Source organism: Giraffa tippelskirchi, chromosome 11, assembly GCF_054371585.1.
Source record: "Giraffa tippelskirchi isolate mGirTip1 chromosome 11, T2T-mGirTip1v1.2.pri, whole genome shotgun sequence".
Classification (NCBI taxonomy): domain Eukaryota; kingdom Metazoa; phylum Chordata; class Mammalia; order Artiodactyla; family Giraffidae; genus Giraffa; species Giraffa tippelskirchi.
The window spans coordinates 117132135-117151042 of record NC_137285.1 but is presented as its reverse complement, the minus strand read 5'-3'; the positions used below and the strand labels follow the sequence as shown (position 1 = coordinate 117151042).

The following is an 18908-nucleotide window of genomic DNA, read 5'->3' as shown; positions in this document are numbered from 1 at the left end:
GGTTGGTAGGGAGATTTCAAGATAGGAGGCTCTTTCCACACAGGGTAAATGAGGAACTGCTGGTGAAGTGGTACCTAGCTCTCTGGAAAAATGAAGACTCTATACTTGAGGATGGGAACAAGGAAATGAACTAACGGCAAGGCATGCAAGTGTCTAACATGTAGTCATGCCCTGGCCAATCTGAGCGTGAGTCTACCTGCCATGTTCATGTTAACAGGGAATCTTCTGAGATTTCCCAAGCTTGCCCCAGTCCATTCCTGCTGCTCTATATGAGGAGGGATGATGCTATCAGAAGAGGCAAAGGAAAGCAGCTCAAGGGACACAGAAGTTTAAGGTGTCAGGAAGCAGCCACATTTCATCTTCCAGTTGATCACTGGGACCTTGGGAGATGTGGAGGCTTTGGGAAAGAAGAATTAAGAGATGGACCTGCTTAGGAGCAAAAAATCTGTCATAAGGAAACACACCAAGTTTATAGTAATTCTTAGAAAATATTTGGGAAGGGGATCATAAATAATAATTATGGCCTCATTATGCATAGAAAGAGTCACAAACAAATTAAATAGTTTAACCTTAAGATGTAAATACAGCTTTCCAGGTACATTTAAGAATAGCAAAGAAAGGACCCATGATTAGAATGTAACCACTAGTGGGGATTCCCTTGCATAAAAAAAGCCATGAGTCTGAGGCCAATATAAAAAAAGAAAAGATACTGTAGTTGAAACATATTGGTGAACACCCTTGAGCCTTAGATACCAACACAGAAACAGAGACAGTTTTGTACCTAAAGGTTGTACCAGGTCACCTGGCCAAGTGGAGGAATAGATAATGTATCGTTGATGAAGTTTACGAAGACAAAACTCAAGAGTAGGGTGGGGATGGGAGGGTTTCAACTAGATAGACGCAAGAAGTTGCATTCTACTAAAAGTTAGAGGGAAAAGATGCTGAAATGCTTGCTAATATAAGCTTTCAGATGGCAAATAAAGAAATAAGAGAACTGCAACTTCGAACCAAATCCTGAGAGCAGTTCCTGACAACAGAAATACCAGAAACCTTAGGGAGAAATACACTGTACTATCTTTTAGTTCAAACTCACCAAGAAAGAAATGATGAGAAGACTGAAGATTGTATCTTAAACTTTAAAACAACAAGTATTTTAAAAGTTCAGGAAAAAGCTACCTATAATTGTTACGGGTCAAACTGTGTGCCTCCCACCCCGTCAAAATTCTTCTGTTGTCGTCCTAACCCCTAGCACCTCAGACAATGTGACCTAATTTAGAAATAGGGTCACCGCAGACGTAATTAGTTAAGATGAGATCACACTTCAGTGGGGTGGGCCCCTAATTCAGTGTGATTGGTGTCCTATAAAAGGGGAAATTTGGAGACAGGCACATAGGGATGTCATGTAAAGATGAAGGCAGAGATATGGCTGATGCTTCTACAAGCTAAGGGATGCCAAAAATTGCCAGCAAATCATCAGAAGCTAGGAGAAAGGCACAGAACAGATTATTCCTCACGGCTCTCTCGGAAGAAGGCAACTCTGATAACATCTTGACTCTGAATGCCTAGCTTCCAGACAATAGTTGTTGAAGCCACACAGTGTGTGGCATTTTGTTACAGTAGCCCAAGCAAACTAATACAATGATGTTAAGGCCTGATTAGGAAGATAACTGAAGAAGGGTGAAAGCTCTTAGGAAACTCTGCAATCACAGAAAGTTTTGATGAAGAATGAAAAAAAAGTATCTAAAGAATCAGTATCATTGCCAGGAGATGTGCATAGTAATCTTGGTTTTCAAAAGGGAAACAAGTGAATTTTGTAAAATAGAGTCTTTATATTGATTCTGAACTATTGTCTCTTATTTCTCAAACTAGCACTTCCGAGAACAAGAGTAAAAATAACAGGCATTGGAGGCACAGCCACAGTCTGGGCTCACATATCCCTAGCTGTTTATGCTTCTGTGCTCAGCCTTTCTACCCTGCATACTTGAAGCACCGTGGAATGCTGCCAGGGCTGAGTCACCATTTAGACATGCTCCGCTCCCCTCCCCATCCAGTGCTCCCAAACTCATCAGTATGTAAGATTTCAACAATTATTATACCTCTTGTTCCATGAGGCTAAACTCATTTGTCACCATGCTAGTAATACATTTGATCATTCATTCAGAAAAGGGTGATTAAAAACAAATTTAATAATCATTAGTTGATTTAAAGTATCACTGTCTAGAAAAAAATTTTCTGCTTTTAAGGTTGGATCAGGGCTCAGTTATAAAATCAGTCTTACTAACCTCCTCGAGCAAAGCTATTGGATGGGTTTACATCCAAATGTCCTGGCACTACCTGCTTAAGCACAGTGGACATTCTTGAAGTGCTCCTTTCAGTCCCTAAAGTCAGCCAAAAAGAAGAACAAAAACCATGTCGTTGGGGTTAACATTACTCAAATGACAAAAAGTTATCTTCATGTGTAGCATGTCTAATTGCTGCCAAACATTGTACTTTTTAAGTACCCAAAGCTTTAATAGAGATAACAAGGCACTGTTACTATTTCCTCAGAGATACACACATCTGCAAGATTATAGAGAGTTAGGTTTGGCAAGTGCAATCAGAGAATTGAATGATAAATGAAGCAAGGCATGCATGGTGTTACTTTACAAGAAAAGCCACTTTCTGCTTATGTTGAGCTAGTTCAAATAGCTGATTAAGCCAAGGAGACCAACTTCTCAAGTCACATGCTCCTGTGTCTAACACATTAGGGTTACCTCTACATGAACCCTTTGGGGTTCCATCACATGATAACTGAAACAGAATATTAGTACAAGTCTTAATGGCTTCATCCAAATCTAGTGAAAACAAACTGTACTGCAAATCATAAAAGGCCACAGAAATTTCAGGAATTTCAAACTTATACATGATGATTTTAATAAATATATACTTAATAAACATGTTCAACTTACATATTCAACTCTAATACTGATAATTTTAAACTTTGTGTAAAACAGATTTCAGGAAAAAAAAAAACAAAACTCACACGACTTTGTATTTCCTACCTCTCCTACTACCTTTTTTAAAAGGAAATAACTGAATCTCTAAATTTGGTTACTATTTACTAGAAATTTATAGTGGTACCCTGAAAAAAGCTAAAGTTACAGCACCATAAGGTAAAACATTAAGGGGTCGTGTTGACGGAACAATGCCAATAACTAAAGAGGCTAACCCTAGGAATGAATATGACCTTTCACAGTTGTCAAAAAGAAATGCATTATATCAAATCTTACCTGGAGACAGAGCAAGTGCTGGCCTGACAGTAAGAGTGTTGTTGCCACTGAGTTTCTGATGGACAGAAACTGCACTCAGTAATGCTTGCAAGTACTTTTCTTGTTCTATGCTACTGGAAGATTCTAAAGAGGAGGTAGGAGCTATAAAAGGAAAAGATATTAAGTAAAACCATCTCTATATTAATAAAGCAGGCTCTCTCTGTATACATATGCTTAATCCTTCTATATATGGTCTTCAAGTTACCACATCCAAATATAGAAACCAGCCCCACTTAAAACTCCAAACTTCAATGGCTAATCCTCTGATGATAATGGTTTCACCATATCTACTTCCAGATTGCCTCATCATTCTCCCTGAAAGAGCCTAGGCCTGGAAAGCCAGCACACAGTTGTCCTCCCAAGTACAAGTATAGTTTTTCACTATCCAACCAACTCAAAATAAAGATTCACAAAAGACAACATTTCCTTGATGACCCATGCTTCCGTTTGGGAGCAGAGGATGGAGCGGGTTCCCTCAGCATCCCTGAATGAGCAGTAGTGAGACTTCCCAATACCAGTAACTGTATTCCAATTCTGTCACAGTGGCCTAACAGGAGACATAAACTTGTAGAGGGTTGTTGTGGGAAGAGTGGAGGAAGATGGGGACATAGGAGCAGCTACTGCTCAATTCCCTGGTCCTTCTAAAACAGGATCAAAAAGTATGCACAGATGGAAACAACAGTGAGAGCAATTCTGGGTTGGAGGGAGTCTGAGCCTGGCTTGAATAGAACAGAATCACTGAAAATGGCCCAGGTACTCTAAAATCATATTGGGAGGGGACTGACTAGAACAACAACAGATAATAACAAAATTTCTTACAACGTGACTAGGAAATAAATAATTAGCATTACTATCTTATATTTTATCAACTTTAAAGTGCCATCATATTTTATAAACTCTAAAATGCCATTAATTATAAGATGCACTACTATTTTATTTAATGAGAATTAAAAAACTGCCATTTAAGCCAAGACACAATTCTTTCTGATCACATGAACTGTAAGTCACATTCCCATTTCAAAAATATTAAAATGTGAGCAAATGTGAGTTCAAAAAATGTGAAAAACAATAAATTTATATTATACTGAAAAATCAGAAATGAGTTGAATAAGACAATTTCAAATTTTCCAACTAAAAGCTCAGTGATATGCTCATAACGCTCCTGAGATGATTCACTCACTTTATGTAATCTACATATGCTATGTTCTATCATCCCCATTATGTGGCTTGAGAAGATTCCTTAGGACAGAAAAAGTTAAAAGCCAACTGCCTTCAATATATATATGCTGAGATTCCATGCCAAGTGGAATAACAACAACAATATAGCCCACCAGGCTCCTCTGTCTGTGGGATTCTCCAGGTAAGAATACTGGAGTGGGTTGCCATTCCCTTCTCCAGGGGATCGTCACAACCCAGGGATCAAACCTTGGTCTCTTGCATTGCAGGCTGATTTTTCACTGTCTGAGTCATGAGGGAAGCCAATAATATAGCATTGTGTGTATAATGTCCTCAGTCAACTGAATGATCAAAGACATGCTAGCCAACTTTGAACTTTCAGGAAGGAATGGATGAGAATAAAGAAGATACATCAAAAAGCACATGGTTATACCTACTGAACCACTGAACTTGAGTTTGCTCATTTCCAAAGAGGGAAGTCATTCCTAAATTGAATCTGGTATCTTAGTGGTCCTTGGTTAAATTTTTTGAGCATCTGTTTTAGGCTAGAGTTTATGAGAAACGTCATTTATATGTCATTTAATGTCATTTAATGTCATTTATAGCTCCTGACTGACTTCAGAGCTCAAACCCAATGCTCAGAAGTGTCCTCAGAAAAAGGGCACCACACTTATTGTACGTTTTTTCTTACGTTGACTAGCCTCTAGCTTCCTAAAAACCTTTCCGTCTGAGTGCTCCAAAACCTGGATTTTGGTCACTAGGTTGCTGACTTGTATGTGCGTGTGTGTGCGACATGTAGGAATGAGATAGGATATCTTACATCACATAGGACAGAATACCCATTTACTTCTGAAGCTATTAAATATATCTGAATGCTTCCCCCCAAAAAAGAAAACAATTATTATTATCTGTTTCCATTTGTGGATACTCTGGTTTGCTGAAATGAAAACAGCCCAGAACCAAAGATTTTACTATGTTAATTTCTATTAAAATTCAAATATAGAAAGACATATTAAGCAAGATGTCAAATTCAAAGTGGAGCCCCACATTGTCAACTCTAGTTCTTAAACTGTACAGACTGTACACAGCACATTGGAAAAGTCCTCGTGTAAGAGGCTTGATGGAAAGGGCACAACTAGCATTCCTGGAATTTACTTCCTTAATTTTTTGGAATACCTGGAAGTGGAAGGATCAGAATAGTGCTGTAGAGAGTTGCTTACCTGCCTGAGGGGAGTTCTGAGACTTAAAAAGGCCAACCACTCCCTTCCCATGGAATCCTCCAGATCGGAGGAGCAGGGTACTGCTTCTTGAGTTTCTCCAACATACAACAGGCAGGCGATTGTGTCGATAGCAGCGGGCTACTCTTGGTAAACTACTGTCCTGTACAGCTTGAGGTACAACTAAAAGGCCAGGATAGCTTCAGGGACATGCAAAGGAGAAACAGAATGATTTGGGTGGGCGAGGCAGGGTGGGGGGAGGACAAGAAAAAAGAAATGGGGAGAGAAAGAATACAAGAATATGAATTTCATAAGTTCACAGTAATTTTCTAAGACTCAGAAACATTGGTGGAGAGATAAGACATATATTTCAAACATGAAACAATTCAGTTCTTTAGGGGTTGAGAAGAAAAGGCCTAGATAGTGAAAACAACTAACTCATCTATTAACCTTTTTTTAAAATAAGCCTTCTTCAGTGATACTGCAAGCTTTCGCTGAGTAACGTTAAGTGTAAAAATTAAAAACATCATACAGAATTAGTAAAAAGGCCTCCATTAGACAAGATTTCCCTTGCCTAATATACAACCTGAATAAATATTGCAAAATTAATGTATTAATGTCAAGTTTATGAGAATGACAAATCAAACTGTCAACTCCTTGGATTACTTAAACAACAACAGAGGATAAAGGACACTAACATTCAGAATGCCAGAGATGGTGAAAGGATTAAAAATCAAAACCAAATGACTTCTGGTATGAAAACAATACGTTCAAACGTCAAGTGAGTGTAAATATTTTATTAACACTACATGTTGATAATTAAAAAAAAAAGATTAGCTCATAAAGTTACAGGATATGATGCTGGGAAAATTAAAAACAGACAAGATGGATAAAAACTTATTTATCTTGTTTTTATAGGTAAGTACAAGAAGACAGGCAGCTTTCAAAGCAGTTCTTTAGTTTATTTAGAAATATTAAAGAGATTCCATGTTTATAACCTCCTAACCTCTAATCCCATGTCTTGTGTGTGTGATTTTTTTTAGAATTGTGGTAAACTGTACCTAACATGAAACTTAACATGTTAACCATTTTCAGTCCACAAATCAGTGACACTGTCACAATACTGTGCAATCAATCACTTCCAGAACTTTTAATCCCTTATCTTGTTATAAGTCAGTGTTGAGAGCAGGGAGAGAAAACCCAGTATATGGTCATATAACCTTCAATGACTTTAGTGAATGCCAATTTTGCTTCTCATATTTACCCAGAGATTCCCTGGAAGCATTCTGAAAGCCTAGCATTTTCGTACTTCAGGTTTACAGGCTGTCTTTTTCTAATACCACAAACTGATAAAGAGTCATAATTGTAGATATAATCATTCATGAAGACTTGAAAAGCAGTTCCATTATTAGGGTCCTATGTTTCTTTTCTTTTTTAAATTGCAGTACAGTTGATTTACAATGTTGTGTTAGTTTCAGATGTACAGCAAGGGCTTTTTCTTTCTAACTCCACTTTAGTATCTGTTTATTGCCCCTTTTGGTTCTAGATACTATAGTGATTTTGTGTATTAGATAAGAGAGTAATGCTTAATAGCTTTTGGTACTGTTTCAGTAACTGAGAAAGAACCAACACACTCCTTTACCCCATTCCCCCGTCCCTTCCTTCCATGGCATTAGCACCACACACCATGCTCTGCTACACACAGGATCTAAGACTTTCCTGGTCCCAGGTATGGGCCTGAGTGACGGCTGGATAGCCACTGGTGCTAGGGTGAAAAGCATAGAGCCTGAAGGCCAGCAGAGGATACTCTCGGGACCAGTGTCATTTAGCATGAAAGATATATCCATTTATCCTGCCACCCACCCTATTCTACTACCACTACTTAGAGCCACCAGCCATGGGTACCAGAAGAAGCCTTGAAGTAGACTGGGCTTTAGGAGCTGCTGTGGAAACTTTTAGGGCTTCTCTCAGAGCTTAGTTGGTAAAAGAATTCACCTGCAGTGCAGGAGACCCTGGTTTGATTCCTGGGTCGGGAAGATCTGCTGGAGAAGGGATAGGCTACCCACTCCAGTATTCTTGGGTTTCTCTCGTGGCTCAGCTGGTAAAGAATCTACCTGCAATGCGGGAGACCTGGGTTTGATCCCTGGGTTGGGAAGATCCTCTGGAGAAGGGAAAGGCTACCCACTCAGTATTCTGGCCTGGAGAATTCCGTGGACTGCATAGTCCATGGGGTCGCAAAGAGTTGGACACAACTGAGCGACCTTCACTCACTCTGGAAAGTGGAAACTTCTAATCAAAGAATAACACATATACAAATGGGTTGAAACATACATGAATTAACACAAAAAGAAATTCATATCATTAGCACCTAGGTCAAGAAATGGATCATTACCAGCATCCAAAAGATCCCCTTGCGTCACCTCCCAATCAGTGTTTCTCCCTTTTCCTCCTCAAAGATTTTCACTAAACATCCTTGACTGCTAACAACATGGATGAGTTTTGCCTGTTTTTTGAATTTTACAAAAAGGGAACAAATAGAATTTATTTTTTTGTATTTGGCTTCTTTTTCTCAACAGTATGTTTATGAGACCCATCCATGCTATTGCATACAACTGTAGTCTGTTCATTTTTGTTGCTGTAGAGCTGGGATTCCCAACCTTTGGGCCATAGATCAGTACCTCCTCTCAGATCAGAGGTGGCATAAGATTAGAAATAAAGCACATAATAAATGTAATGTAATGTGCTTGGACCATCCTAAACCCCCACACCCACCTCCCCCTGCAGGTCCATGAAACTGGTCCCTGTTGCCAAAAAGGTAGGGGACTGTTGCTGTATATTATCCCACCATTATTTATCTAATCCTTTTATTGTTGGTTTTGAGTAGTTTCTAGTTTTTGACTATATAAAAAACATGTTGCCATGAACATTCTTATAGTTGTTTTTTGGGAGTATGTATGCTTTCCCAGATGGAGTAGCCTTTCCAAGAAATACATAACAGATTGTGCACATGTTCAGTACATGTCTAGAAGTTTAGTAGATGCTGCCAGGGAGCTTTCTAAAGTTGTTTAACCAATTTACAGTTACACCAGCAATAAAGAGTTCTACCTGCTCAACATTTTTTACTAGCATTGTGTATTGTTGGTCTTTTAAATTTTAGCCATTTTTGCAGGTATAAAGTTGTCTCTTTGGGACTTTAATTTGTATTTATCTGAAGACTAATAAGATGAGCATTGTTGGAAGATGGAGGGAACTAAAAGTGCCTACCAAATTGAGAAGGCATCTTGAGACTAAAGCATGAGGCAGGCAGCTCCATAAGTAAATATTATATATGTATATATATATATATAAATATAATAATAAAATGGATCACTTCATTAGAGGGTAACTTAACAGGGTGGGATCTATCAGTGGATAATGATCAGGAAACATTCACTACTATACTCTGAGCCATTGAGGGGCCACAGGACAATTTTATAGTCAACCTAGGGCATGGGGGTAGGTATTTGGAAACAGGATGTGCATTCTCAAGTTAAGAATAATAGGTCACTAGTCTCAAAGGCCCTGGGAATACTTCAGGGAAGGTTTTCATCATTGTTTGGGAACTAACAGAGCATATACACTACCTGGTCCTAATAAGCATTAAATAATATCTATTGACTACAAAGCTCTTGATGACAAGAGAAGTGATTCACTGCATAGTACAGTGTTGGGCAGGGTCAGTGAAAAGACAGGAGAAACTGTTAGGGCCCAAGATGGCATCAGTTATGCCAACAGTCACATAAGCATCTTTTTGATATTTATTGCCCGCTAGGATATCCTCACAAAAGAGGACATCCTCTGCCTTTGGTTATTGCCTTTTTACTTCCCTAATGATGTCTTCTGATATATAAAACTTCTTAATTTATCAACCTTTTACTTTATGGATAGCGTTTTTCCTGTCTTAAGAAATATCTTCTAGAAGCTTTATTAAAAATTTTAACCTTTTTCATGTAGATCATGTAGCTCTACAGATCAGTGAGAATTGATTTTTGCCTATGCAGTGTAAGGTAGAGGTCAAAATTAATTTTTTCCTTGTATGGATATCCAGCACCATATATTGAAAAATATCTTTTATCTACTGTTTTTAAATGCTATCTTTATCTTAAGCCAAGTGTTCTCATATGTTGAGATTTTTCTATATTCCCTATTTTGCTCCAGTGGTCTATTTGTCTATTCCTGTGAACATTCTATACTGCCTTAATTACTGTAGCTTTATATAAAGTCTTGATATCCTGTAATATTATCCTATAAGACGATCCTGTTACTTCTGGCCTTTTGCATTTTAATGTAACTCTTAGAATCATCTTTTCAATTTCTATAAACATTTTGCTGGGATTTTGATTGGGATTGTATTGACTCTATAGGTCAATGTCTGGAGAAATCACAGTTTTAGAGTACTGAATATTCTAGTCCAAGAACATTAAATATCTATTTATTTGCGATCCTTAATACTGTTTTGACTGTACCATGTAGAGACTTTATACATCTTGTATTAGATTTAGTCCCAAGTGTTTAATAATGTTTTTGAGTGCTACTTTAAATAGTACTGCTGCTGCTGCTAAATCACTTCAGTCGTGTCCGACTCTGTGCGACCCCACGGACTGCAGCCTACCAGGCTCCTCCATCCATGGGATTTTCCAGGCAAGAGTACTGGAGTGGGTTGCCACTGCCTTCTCTAACAGTATCAAAATAACATCATTTAAAATTTCATCTTTTAATTATTTGTTTTTGGTGTATATATATATATATGATTATTTTTTTATAATAACCTTGCAAATTTGTTTATTAATATAACAAGTTTATCAGTTGAGTCCCTCAGACTTTCTATCTGTATAATCAGATCATCTGTGAAAAGCAGTTTTCTTTCTTTCCTTTCAATATTTCATTTATTATTTATTTTTCTAGTCTTTTTGTACTTCCTAAGACCTCTAGTACAACACTGACTAGAAGTGGTGATAGTGGGCATTTTTGTCCTGATCTCAGAGTACAAGTTTTCAATACTTTAAGGAATTTTTGCTGCAGGATATATTTTTTAGACACTTAGGAAATTAAGCTGCTCTCCCTGTATTTCCAATCTGCTTAAGTAAAAACTCATAAATATATATTATACTTTATAAAATGCTCTTCTGCATACAATGAACTTACAATAGTTTGTAATTCTCTTAATGTGGTGAACTGTGCTGATTAATTTTCAATTGTTAAGCAAGTTTACTATTCTTGTAATAAACTACACTTGGTCATAATGAATTCTGAATGAAATGAACCTTTTATGAGCCATCTTTTTTTATTGCTAGTAAAATTTTACTTTAAAATATATTTTATTATTTATATATTGACAATAGCTTTATTTTAAAAAGGTGGTTTTGCATGCTGTATTCTTTCTGTTCACTTTCAATCTTTTTGTAATCTTGTATATTAGATATAGCCCTTAAAAGCAGCATAAAGCTTAAAAAATTCTGATTATCATCTTTTTCTTTTAATTGGAACATTTATCAATATTATAAGTAACATAATTACTGATATATCTGAATTTAAATTTACCATCTTACTATTTGCTTTCTATTTGTCCCATCTGCTGCATGATTCCTTTTCTCTCTTTCTTGCCTTCTTTTGGATTATTTTTTATTATTCTGTTTCCTTCTAATAACTTAAGGGTTTATGCTATTTAATATCACCATAATTTCCTTATAATAATCATTAGATTAAATGGTCTATTAAGATTTTATTTTGTTTCTGACAGAGTGAAATGATAAATAACATCTGTTTTCTCATTGTCAGATAAGATTTTGATAGCAAGCTTCTCAAATAGCAGGACATCACAACTTATGCCTTTGCTTACACTTAACTACAAAGAAAATTTAGTTAGAAGGACAGAGTATCAGGAAAATTACTGCATACTCAACAAAGTCACAGCCTTTCAGTACTTAATGTGAAATTTGTATTTATCCGAAATGGCAAACTATATTCCCAATTTGTTTCTCAAGTTTCACATTTGTATTTGTACATTTAAACTGTCATTTAAAATGAGATATCTACAGTTCTTCAAGAACAGTAGGGCTGAAACTAATAGTAACATTAAGACAACTTTCTAAAATATGTACAAGATTTACAAGTTACAAAGTACTTTCACAGTGTTATTGTATTTAATCAAACCAGAAATTTATACATGCAAAGAAAAGAACTTACCTGAAAATGCTCAAACTTGTGGAGGGTAAAAATATAGTTTTAAAAGATATAAAGCAGAAAATAGGGCTTAACAGATATATAAAACAGCAGTACACACAATAGAAAAAAGAACATGTGTTCATTTACATTCCTTAAGTAATATCTCTTGAAAAAATTCTAAGTAGATAGCATAAGGAAAGCTGACCTACACTCCATTAGCAAATTACGGCCTGTGGGCCCAAACCGGCCCTGCCCATTTCTTTATGTACTGGCTATCGCTGCTTCAGTGGCAGAGTTGAGTAGCTGCAATAAAAGAACATATGCTGTGTAAAGTTGAAAATATGTACTACCTGGCCCTTTAAGGAAAAAGTTTGCAGTCCCTTGACCTACAGCATATTTTCATCTCTCCTCTGCCTGGGCAAATTCTATTCCTACTTCAAGCTATCTCAGATATGCTAGGAGAGGGGCAAATGGGAAGAGAAAGACAAATATGGGAAATTCATAAAGTGGACAAAAACTTTAATTGTCCACTTTCTGATCTAACATAGGCACTGTTCAATGATACAGCTGTACTTCTGAGAATGTCAGTGAGGCGCTTGCACATGCTGCACAAAAAATGTCCCTTAAACACACATACCCCTGGACACCCTGCTCCTATTTTCCAGCATCTCTCTTTCTCTCTTGGCTATGGATGCAAATAGCCCAATGAACACTCAAATGGAAGAAAGGAAGGTCTCTTTTGGAGAGACTAACAGACTTACCTCCGGCAGAGTGAATACATCCTGTTGGAGGCAGTGATTCGAAAGTACTCTGGTTTAGAGCGAGAAGAGCTGCCACTTATGGTTCCCAAACCTAAACGCTGATAGTCTCTGAAACAAGCTTTTTCTACTAGCTGTTCCATTGTAGATTTCTCCGAGGCCTTCAGAGTGGTACTCGTGGGGAGTTCACTATCATCTGAAACTTGATGGCAGAAACAGGTTTTGAAGAAATGAGATAGCTCAAAGTAGAGGATTAAAAACTTCCTTCTAAAGAGGATCTTTAACCAAGAGAGGTTTATATTAGGGCTAGAGGTGCTATGTATGCCAAAAATTGAATCACGGAACTTGTATGAGGCATCATTATGCTCAAACATAAACTGTAATAGTCAGGAAATAAAATATTAGGAGCTCAACTAACTCAAAACATCAGGGAAAGTAACTTAAAATTTCTAAAAACAATATAGTTTTGAATATATTACCCATATATTTCTTTGTTAGTCAGGCTTGATTTTTTAATGTCCACCTGGAGTGATTTCTATTTAGGACTCTGTAAACACTCATAATTTGTGAGAGACTAATCTATTAGTAAAAGTCATCTCTAACATAATCATTACACAAACTCATCAGGTTTCAGTTAAGAGCATAAACTTTCATTAGAAATTTTTAATTAAGCAGAAGTTCACTACTGGGAAAGGACCTTTCTTAGATATGAAGAAGTTATATTTGGTGTACATGGGAAACTCCCTCAATTTTGCAATCACAGGTTACCGAAGCCTTTAAAATTTTAGATGTTGGAAGAGTTTACCCAATAACCGAGTATTTTAGGGAGGATTAAAAACAACAACATTCCTAATTGGTACTGCATGTTCTAACTAAAAGAAAAAAAATTCCATGTTAAAAACTGTCCTAATTTACTTTCCTACTTATTTTTACAATGAGAGAATTCAAATTAACCTTTCAAAGTTTTTGGAAATGTACTCAAAGTTCTAATGTCAAAAGGAAAGATATAGCTCTCTTCAATTAAAAGGAAAAAAAAAACCCAGCTTATTTCTATAAATATAAGCCTTTTGCTTTAGTTTGTGAACTTCACAATGCAAATATATCATTAAGTATCAGTTTTATTTGTTCTGGCCTCTTATCTTCAGAAGAGCAAAGAGTATTACATAATTTGGTCTTTTGGTGGAATAATTATCATAGAACAAGTTTTTGTTCTGTGAAATCATAAAAACTTCAAATTAGAAGAATCAATAGTGATGGGTAGCAGTAATTTTTGTGTGGCTTTCCATGTGACTGTGAGAAGCCAGGGTTCCAATAAATGGTCTTTTCACTGCCCCCAGAGGCAAGCCTGTAGATACACATACCGAAATGGAGACCTTTGGCCAATGATCTCTCTAAAGATGACATTTCTTTCTTTAAAATGTTCTTCTGTTGTTATTAGTGGCAGTAAAAGTAGTAGTTGTATAATCACTAGTGATCCAGTCTAAGAGTCTGAGAAGGAAAAGGATGCAACGGCATCCTCTCTTTTAGATCAGATTCTCTCTAGTGTTAATTCTGTAAGCATACTTGACATTGGGTTAAGGAATAGAAAAATTTTGCTACTGGTTTCCTAAAGGAGTTATCTCAGCTTCCCAGGTTCTGCTCTTTTAAATATTTAGCAGGCATTGTTTTCTTATCATCTAAGAATGCCTTCATCTTAGATTCCCCATATAGATTAGGAGTACCCACAATATTCTCACCAAAACCCCAAATATTCAACTTTGAATAATTTATGTCCTTATTTTCTTATTCTTATTCCATAACAATAAATACAGGGGACTACTTTATACCTAAATTTCCTGTGCAGCAGGATTTCTTTCTTTTTCCCTTTAATGAGACCCACATAACAGTGGCCAATTAGCTCTATGGCTTTAGTAGATGAGGAGTGTGTGTGTGCTATGTTGCTTCAGTTGTGTCTGACTCTTTGCAACCACATGGACTGTAGCCCGCCAGGCCCCTCTGTCCATGGGGATTCTCCAGGCAAGAATACTGGAGTGGGTTGCCAGTTCCTCCTCCAGGGGATTTTCCCAACTCAGGGAATGAACCCACATCTCTACGTCTCCTGGTTCTTTACCATTAGTGCTATCTGGGAAGCCCAGAGGAGAAATACAACTTAACAGAATCTTATCTGAACAATGGAATACTGGGAAAACAAAAATTTTTTTTTTTCCAGTTCTGAGAAGCTGGTAAGCACCTCCCATCTTATGAGGTCTAGGTTTTTGAGAGTGAGGTTTAAGTGCAACTATGTCTTTATCTCTTGTTCTTACTCATAGAAGAAGAAAGAACCAAGTCATTCATGAAGGAAAAATGAGTTCTCACATACCAGATATGTCATCTTCTTCATTCCATCCAGGACGGTTCACTCTCTCTTCCACAATTGTCCCTGTCCTCCTCTTCAATAAATACTGCCGCCCAATTGTCATTTTGCCTGCCCGTTTAGCACCTTTCACAATTGTTTTTGAGAAAGTGCTACAAGTTATAAAACCAAAGAGAATGTTAATTTAATATGAAAATGCCACTTACATTTTCTGATACCCATGTTGCTCAACTTGTTTTTTCTCTACCCCCACACCCACTAATATTGTCCAGACCTTCATTAAGCCTCTCCTTCTTCAGGTCACTTTTTATATGGCAGAAGGCTAATTCACTATAAAACACTGTTATCATCAGGACACTGTGTTAGGCAAAAAGTGCAAGAACCTAGAGCGGGACACAAACTATTTATCATCCCCAATCTAAACTCCTCAGTTTGGCATTTGTCAAGCATGCCCCCAGCCCACTCTGTTTATCCATGCCACTGCCTCCACCAGTTCCCAGAGACCATGCTTGCGGAAGTCCTCCTGCATGGAAAGCCAGCCTACCTCCTCTACTGATTCAGAATCTCTACTAACTCATAGGCTTTCTTTAAGATCATTACAAATGTAGCTGGCAGCATTTCCACTTATTTCTTAAATGCTTTAAATGTGTAAGTGTAGTGTCCTGCCTTCTGACACTAGAAACTTTCTGAGATATGGAAAAGTGTAATTAACATAATTTCCTTTTCTGAGAGGAGAAAAGATAAGAAATCAGAAATTTGAGTATCCTTTTGAGAATCAGCTTTAATTACAGAGAAACTAGGATTTAAGATATTTGGATCTAAAAGTACTTTATTTATTTAAATAGTTACTTTTTATGCTAATAGAAATTCTGGGTATAGATATTTATAATCCAAAGAATAAAAAAGGTCCCATTTCCTGAACAATCATATTGAGGTGACGGTTTCAAGTAAGATTGTTTTTGATTAGGTTTGTCCACATACAACAACAGAACTTTTCCTGCGTTTTCTTGTTGTTCAATGAAAAGTGATAAGGATTCTTTTACAGTCAAATAGTTTTATCAGACCTCATCTTTAGTGATCTGAAATGTAAATTTGAGGGTTAAGGACCTCAAGTTAAAATGCTGTTTTACATAATTGTTAGAATTCACAGAATATAGATATTTCCTAAATTAAGCCTATTGTGAATCACTTCAGATGTAACTTAAACTCAGGGGGATTCTTTTAATGTTCTCCCAGCTAGAGCTATATCTTTTGTTTTATATATGCAAGATAATACTGAGAGATTTTAAAGTTTAAAATTGATATGTCTCTGTTGCAGCTTGATAGAATAAGCTTGATTTTACAGATATATAACCACCCTCACCCCAACAGTTTCTAAACATAAAACACCATACAAAGCTTTGTTTCTTCCATAGAGAGCTAAAATAATGAATATCATAGGCTCCTCTGTGACCCCCACAATGCTAAGATGCGATGCCTGGCTCACCATTTAAATGTTTAAAATGCTATTCATGCTTCTACAGCATCTCACACTTGCATATGTGTGGTCTCCTTTGCTTACCAGGTAACAATGGTACGAGTGGCTAGCCATGCAGTTTAGAAATGACATACTGCCCGCAACCTCAAATGGCCTATATCTCCACCCAGCCCCACTTTCAGGCAAAAGGAAGGCCTTTTCTCCAAAGTCCATAGAGCAACCCTAATATGTAATTTGTACTAGCAGATGCCCAAATTCCAGATGAATGGACTGCAATATTAACCCTTATATTTTACCACTAAATGATGAACATTTTAAAACAATTGTTATTTTGTAATCATTCAAATGTAAATGTTTCAACATAAATTCCTAAACATTTTCATCAGAAAATAAGGGTTCCTACTAAAGAAATGTGACAAAAATAAATGCAATGACTGATTCTGGATTGGATCCTCTACCAGACAGAAAAAAAAAGTAGCTGCAAAGGATCATAAGCAAAATTTAAATATGAAATATGGGTCAAGTGAAAGTTTTATGTCAATTGAATTTCCTGGTTGGATTACTGTACTGTGGTTATATAAAATAATGTCTTTGTTCTTAGAAATATATATTGACATATCAAAGAATAAAGGAGCATTATGTACGTAACTCAAATGTTTAAAAAAATATATATGAGAGATAAAATGATAAAGAGAATGGAACAAAGCATAAGCAATTGGTGAATCTAGGTAAAGGGTATACAGGACTCCTTTGTACTATGTTGTAACCTGTGTATAAATTTGACATTAAATAACAAGTCCATCAGCAGACGAATGGATAAGAAAGCTGTGGTACATATACATGATGGACTATTACTCAGCCGTTAAAAAGAGTACATTTGAATCAGTTCTAATGAGGTGGATTAAACTGGAGCCTATTATACAGAGTGAAGTAAGTCAGAAAGAAAAACACCAAAACAGTATACTAACGCATATATATGGAATTTAGAAAGATGGTAATGATAACCCTATATGCGAGACAGCAAAAGAGACACAGAGGTATAGAATAGTCTTTTGGACCCTGGGGGAGAAGGCGAGGGTGGGATGATTTGAGAGAATAGCATTGAAGCATGTATTTATCATATGTGAAACAGATTGCCAGTCCAGGTTTGATGCATGAGACAGGGTGCTCAGGGCTGGTGCACTGGGATGACCCAGAATGATGGGATGGGGAGGGAGGTGGAGGGTGGTTCAGGATAGGGAACATGTTTACACCCATGGCTGATTCATGTGAATATATAGCAAAACCACTAAAATACTGTAAAATAATTAGCCTCCAATTAAAATAAATAAATTTTAAAAAATGCCACAGAAAGCAAAAAAAAAAAAAAAAATTCTCATCTCTCAATCAGAACAAAACTGTTTACTTGACCTGGATATTGATGGAAACTGAAGGGACTGCTCAAAGGTAGTTACAAAGTGAGCAACAGAGGAAAAAGGGAACACAGAGCTTCACATTCTAAAAACGCATCATAAGCAATGAACATGATTGTTCCATATGTCACTGCTGCTTTCCATAACTCCTGAGTTTGGTTCAGTGGGTGTGACAGAATGGCAAATACATACTGACTTAGAAGATAGGTCACTTTCCCTGACAGTCAACTTTGGGAGAGCTGAAATGAAGAAACCTGTCTCCTCACCGAAAGGAAGTGTTCTTTTCCTTCTGCTTGGGTAAAATGATTTGTGGGGTAGTTTGTCCAGCAGCAAAAGCAAAGGTGGTAAAAATGGACTGAGGATAACGAAACTTCATCAGCTGTTTCTTAAAGATCTCTACTACTTCTGGACTCACTTCTTCATCAAATGCTACTTTAATCAACTAGAGACAAAAGAAATTAAACATATCAGAAACATTAAGGATTTCCAGACAGCTTCCCCCCCAATTGCTGAAATAACAAAAAAATTACAATACTAAATGGCAAGAGGTTAGAGGTTGAAGAGACTTTGGATATCATGCAATACAATTTAAAAATTTTAAAAATAAAAAAGGGCTCAATAAATTAAGGGCTCAGAAAGGTTTACTTGTTATAGATGGTTGGTTGATAAGGAAAATAATGTCTCTTGAAGTTGGGTTTCTTTAAGACTATCTTTTCTCAATTTCTTTTCCTTTTTGGCTGCGCTGTGTGGCTTGTGGGATATTAGTTCCTTGACCAGGGATTGAACCTGGGCCCTCAGCAATGAAAGTGTGGAGTCCTAACCACTGGACTGCCAGGGAATTCAGGACTGTCTTTTTTATGATGGGATAGGGAAATTAACTTATAGTGGCTGGAGTAGGAATTGTGTCCTTTTTGTTTATCAACCACTGCTGGTCCTAGATAGGGGATTTTGCCTAAGGAAGTGTCTTCCTATCCAGAAATACTATAGATCTAGGAAGAAAAAA

The 18908-nt window shown here is 36.8% G+C and overlaps 1 protein-coding gene and 1 non-coding gene across 6 annotated transcripts in view; both read right to left on the bottom strand.

The window, feature by feature from the left end:
- Positions 1–18908, bottom strand: part of SBF2 (SET binding factor 2) — a 473595-nt gene that overhangs the window by 46497 nt on the left and 408190 nt on the right. For 3 of the 5 annotated variants that reach the window (XM_081540685.1, XM_081540686.1, XM_081540687.1), the window contains 5 exons: positions 18172–18347; positions 15023–15168; positions 12667–12865; positions 5705–5901; positions 3270–3410 (listed from right to left, as the gene is read on the bottom strand). In XM_081540685.1, the coding sequence (XP_081396811.1) occupies positions 3270–3410; positions 5705–5901; positions 12667–12865; positions 15023–15168; positions 18172–18347 (859 nt within the window). Of the gene's footprint in view, positions 1–2282; positions 2379–3269; positions 3411–5704; positions 5902–12666; positions 12866–15022; positions 15169–18171; positions 18348–18908 lie in introns of all 5 variants that reach the window. The other 2 variants (XM_081540683.1, XM_081540688.1) reach the window with 1 other exon arrangement.
- On the bottom strand, positions 18671–18743 carry TRNAE-UUC (transfer RNA glutamic acid (anticodon UUC)). The gene has a single exon. It is a non-coding gene; the product is annotated as a tRNA-Glu (tRNA).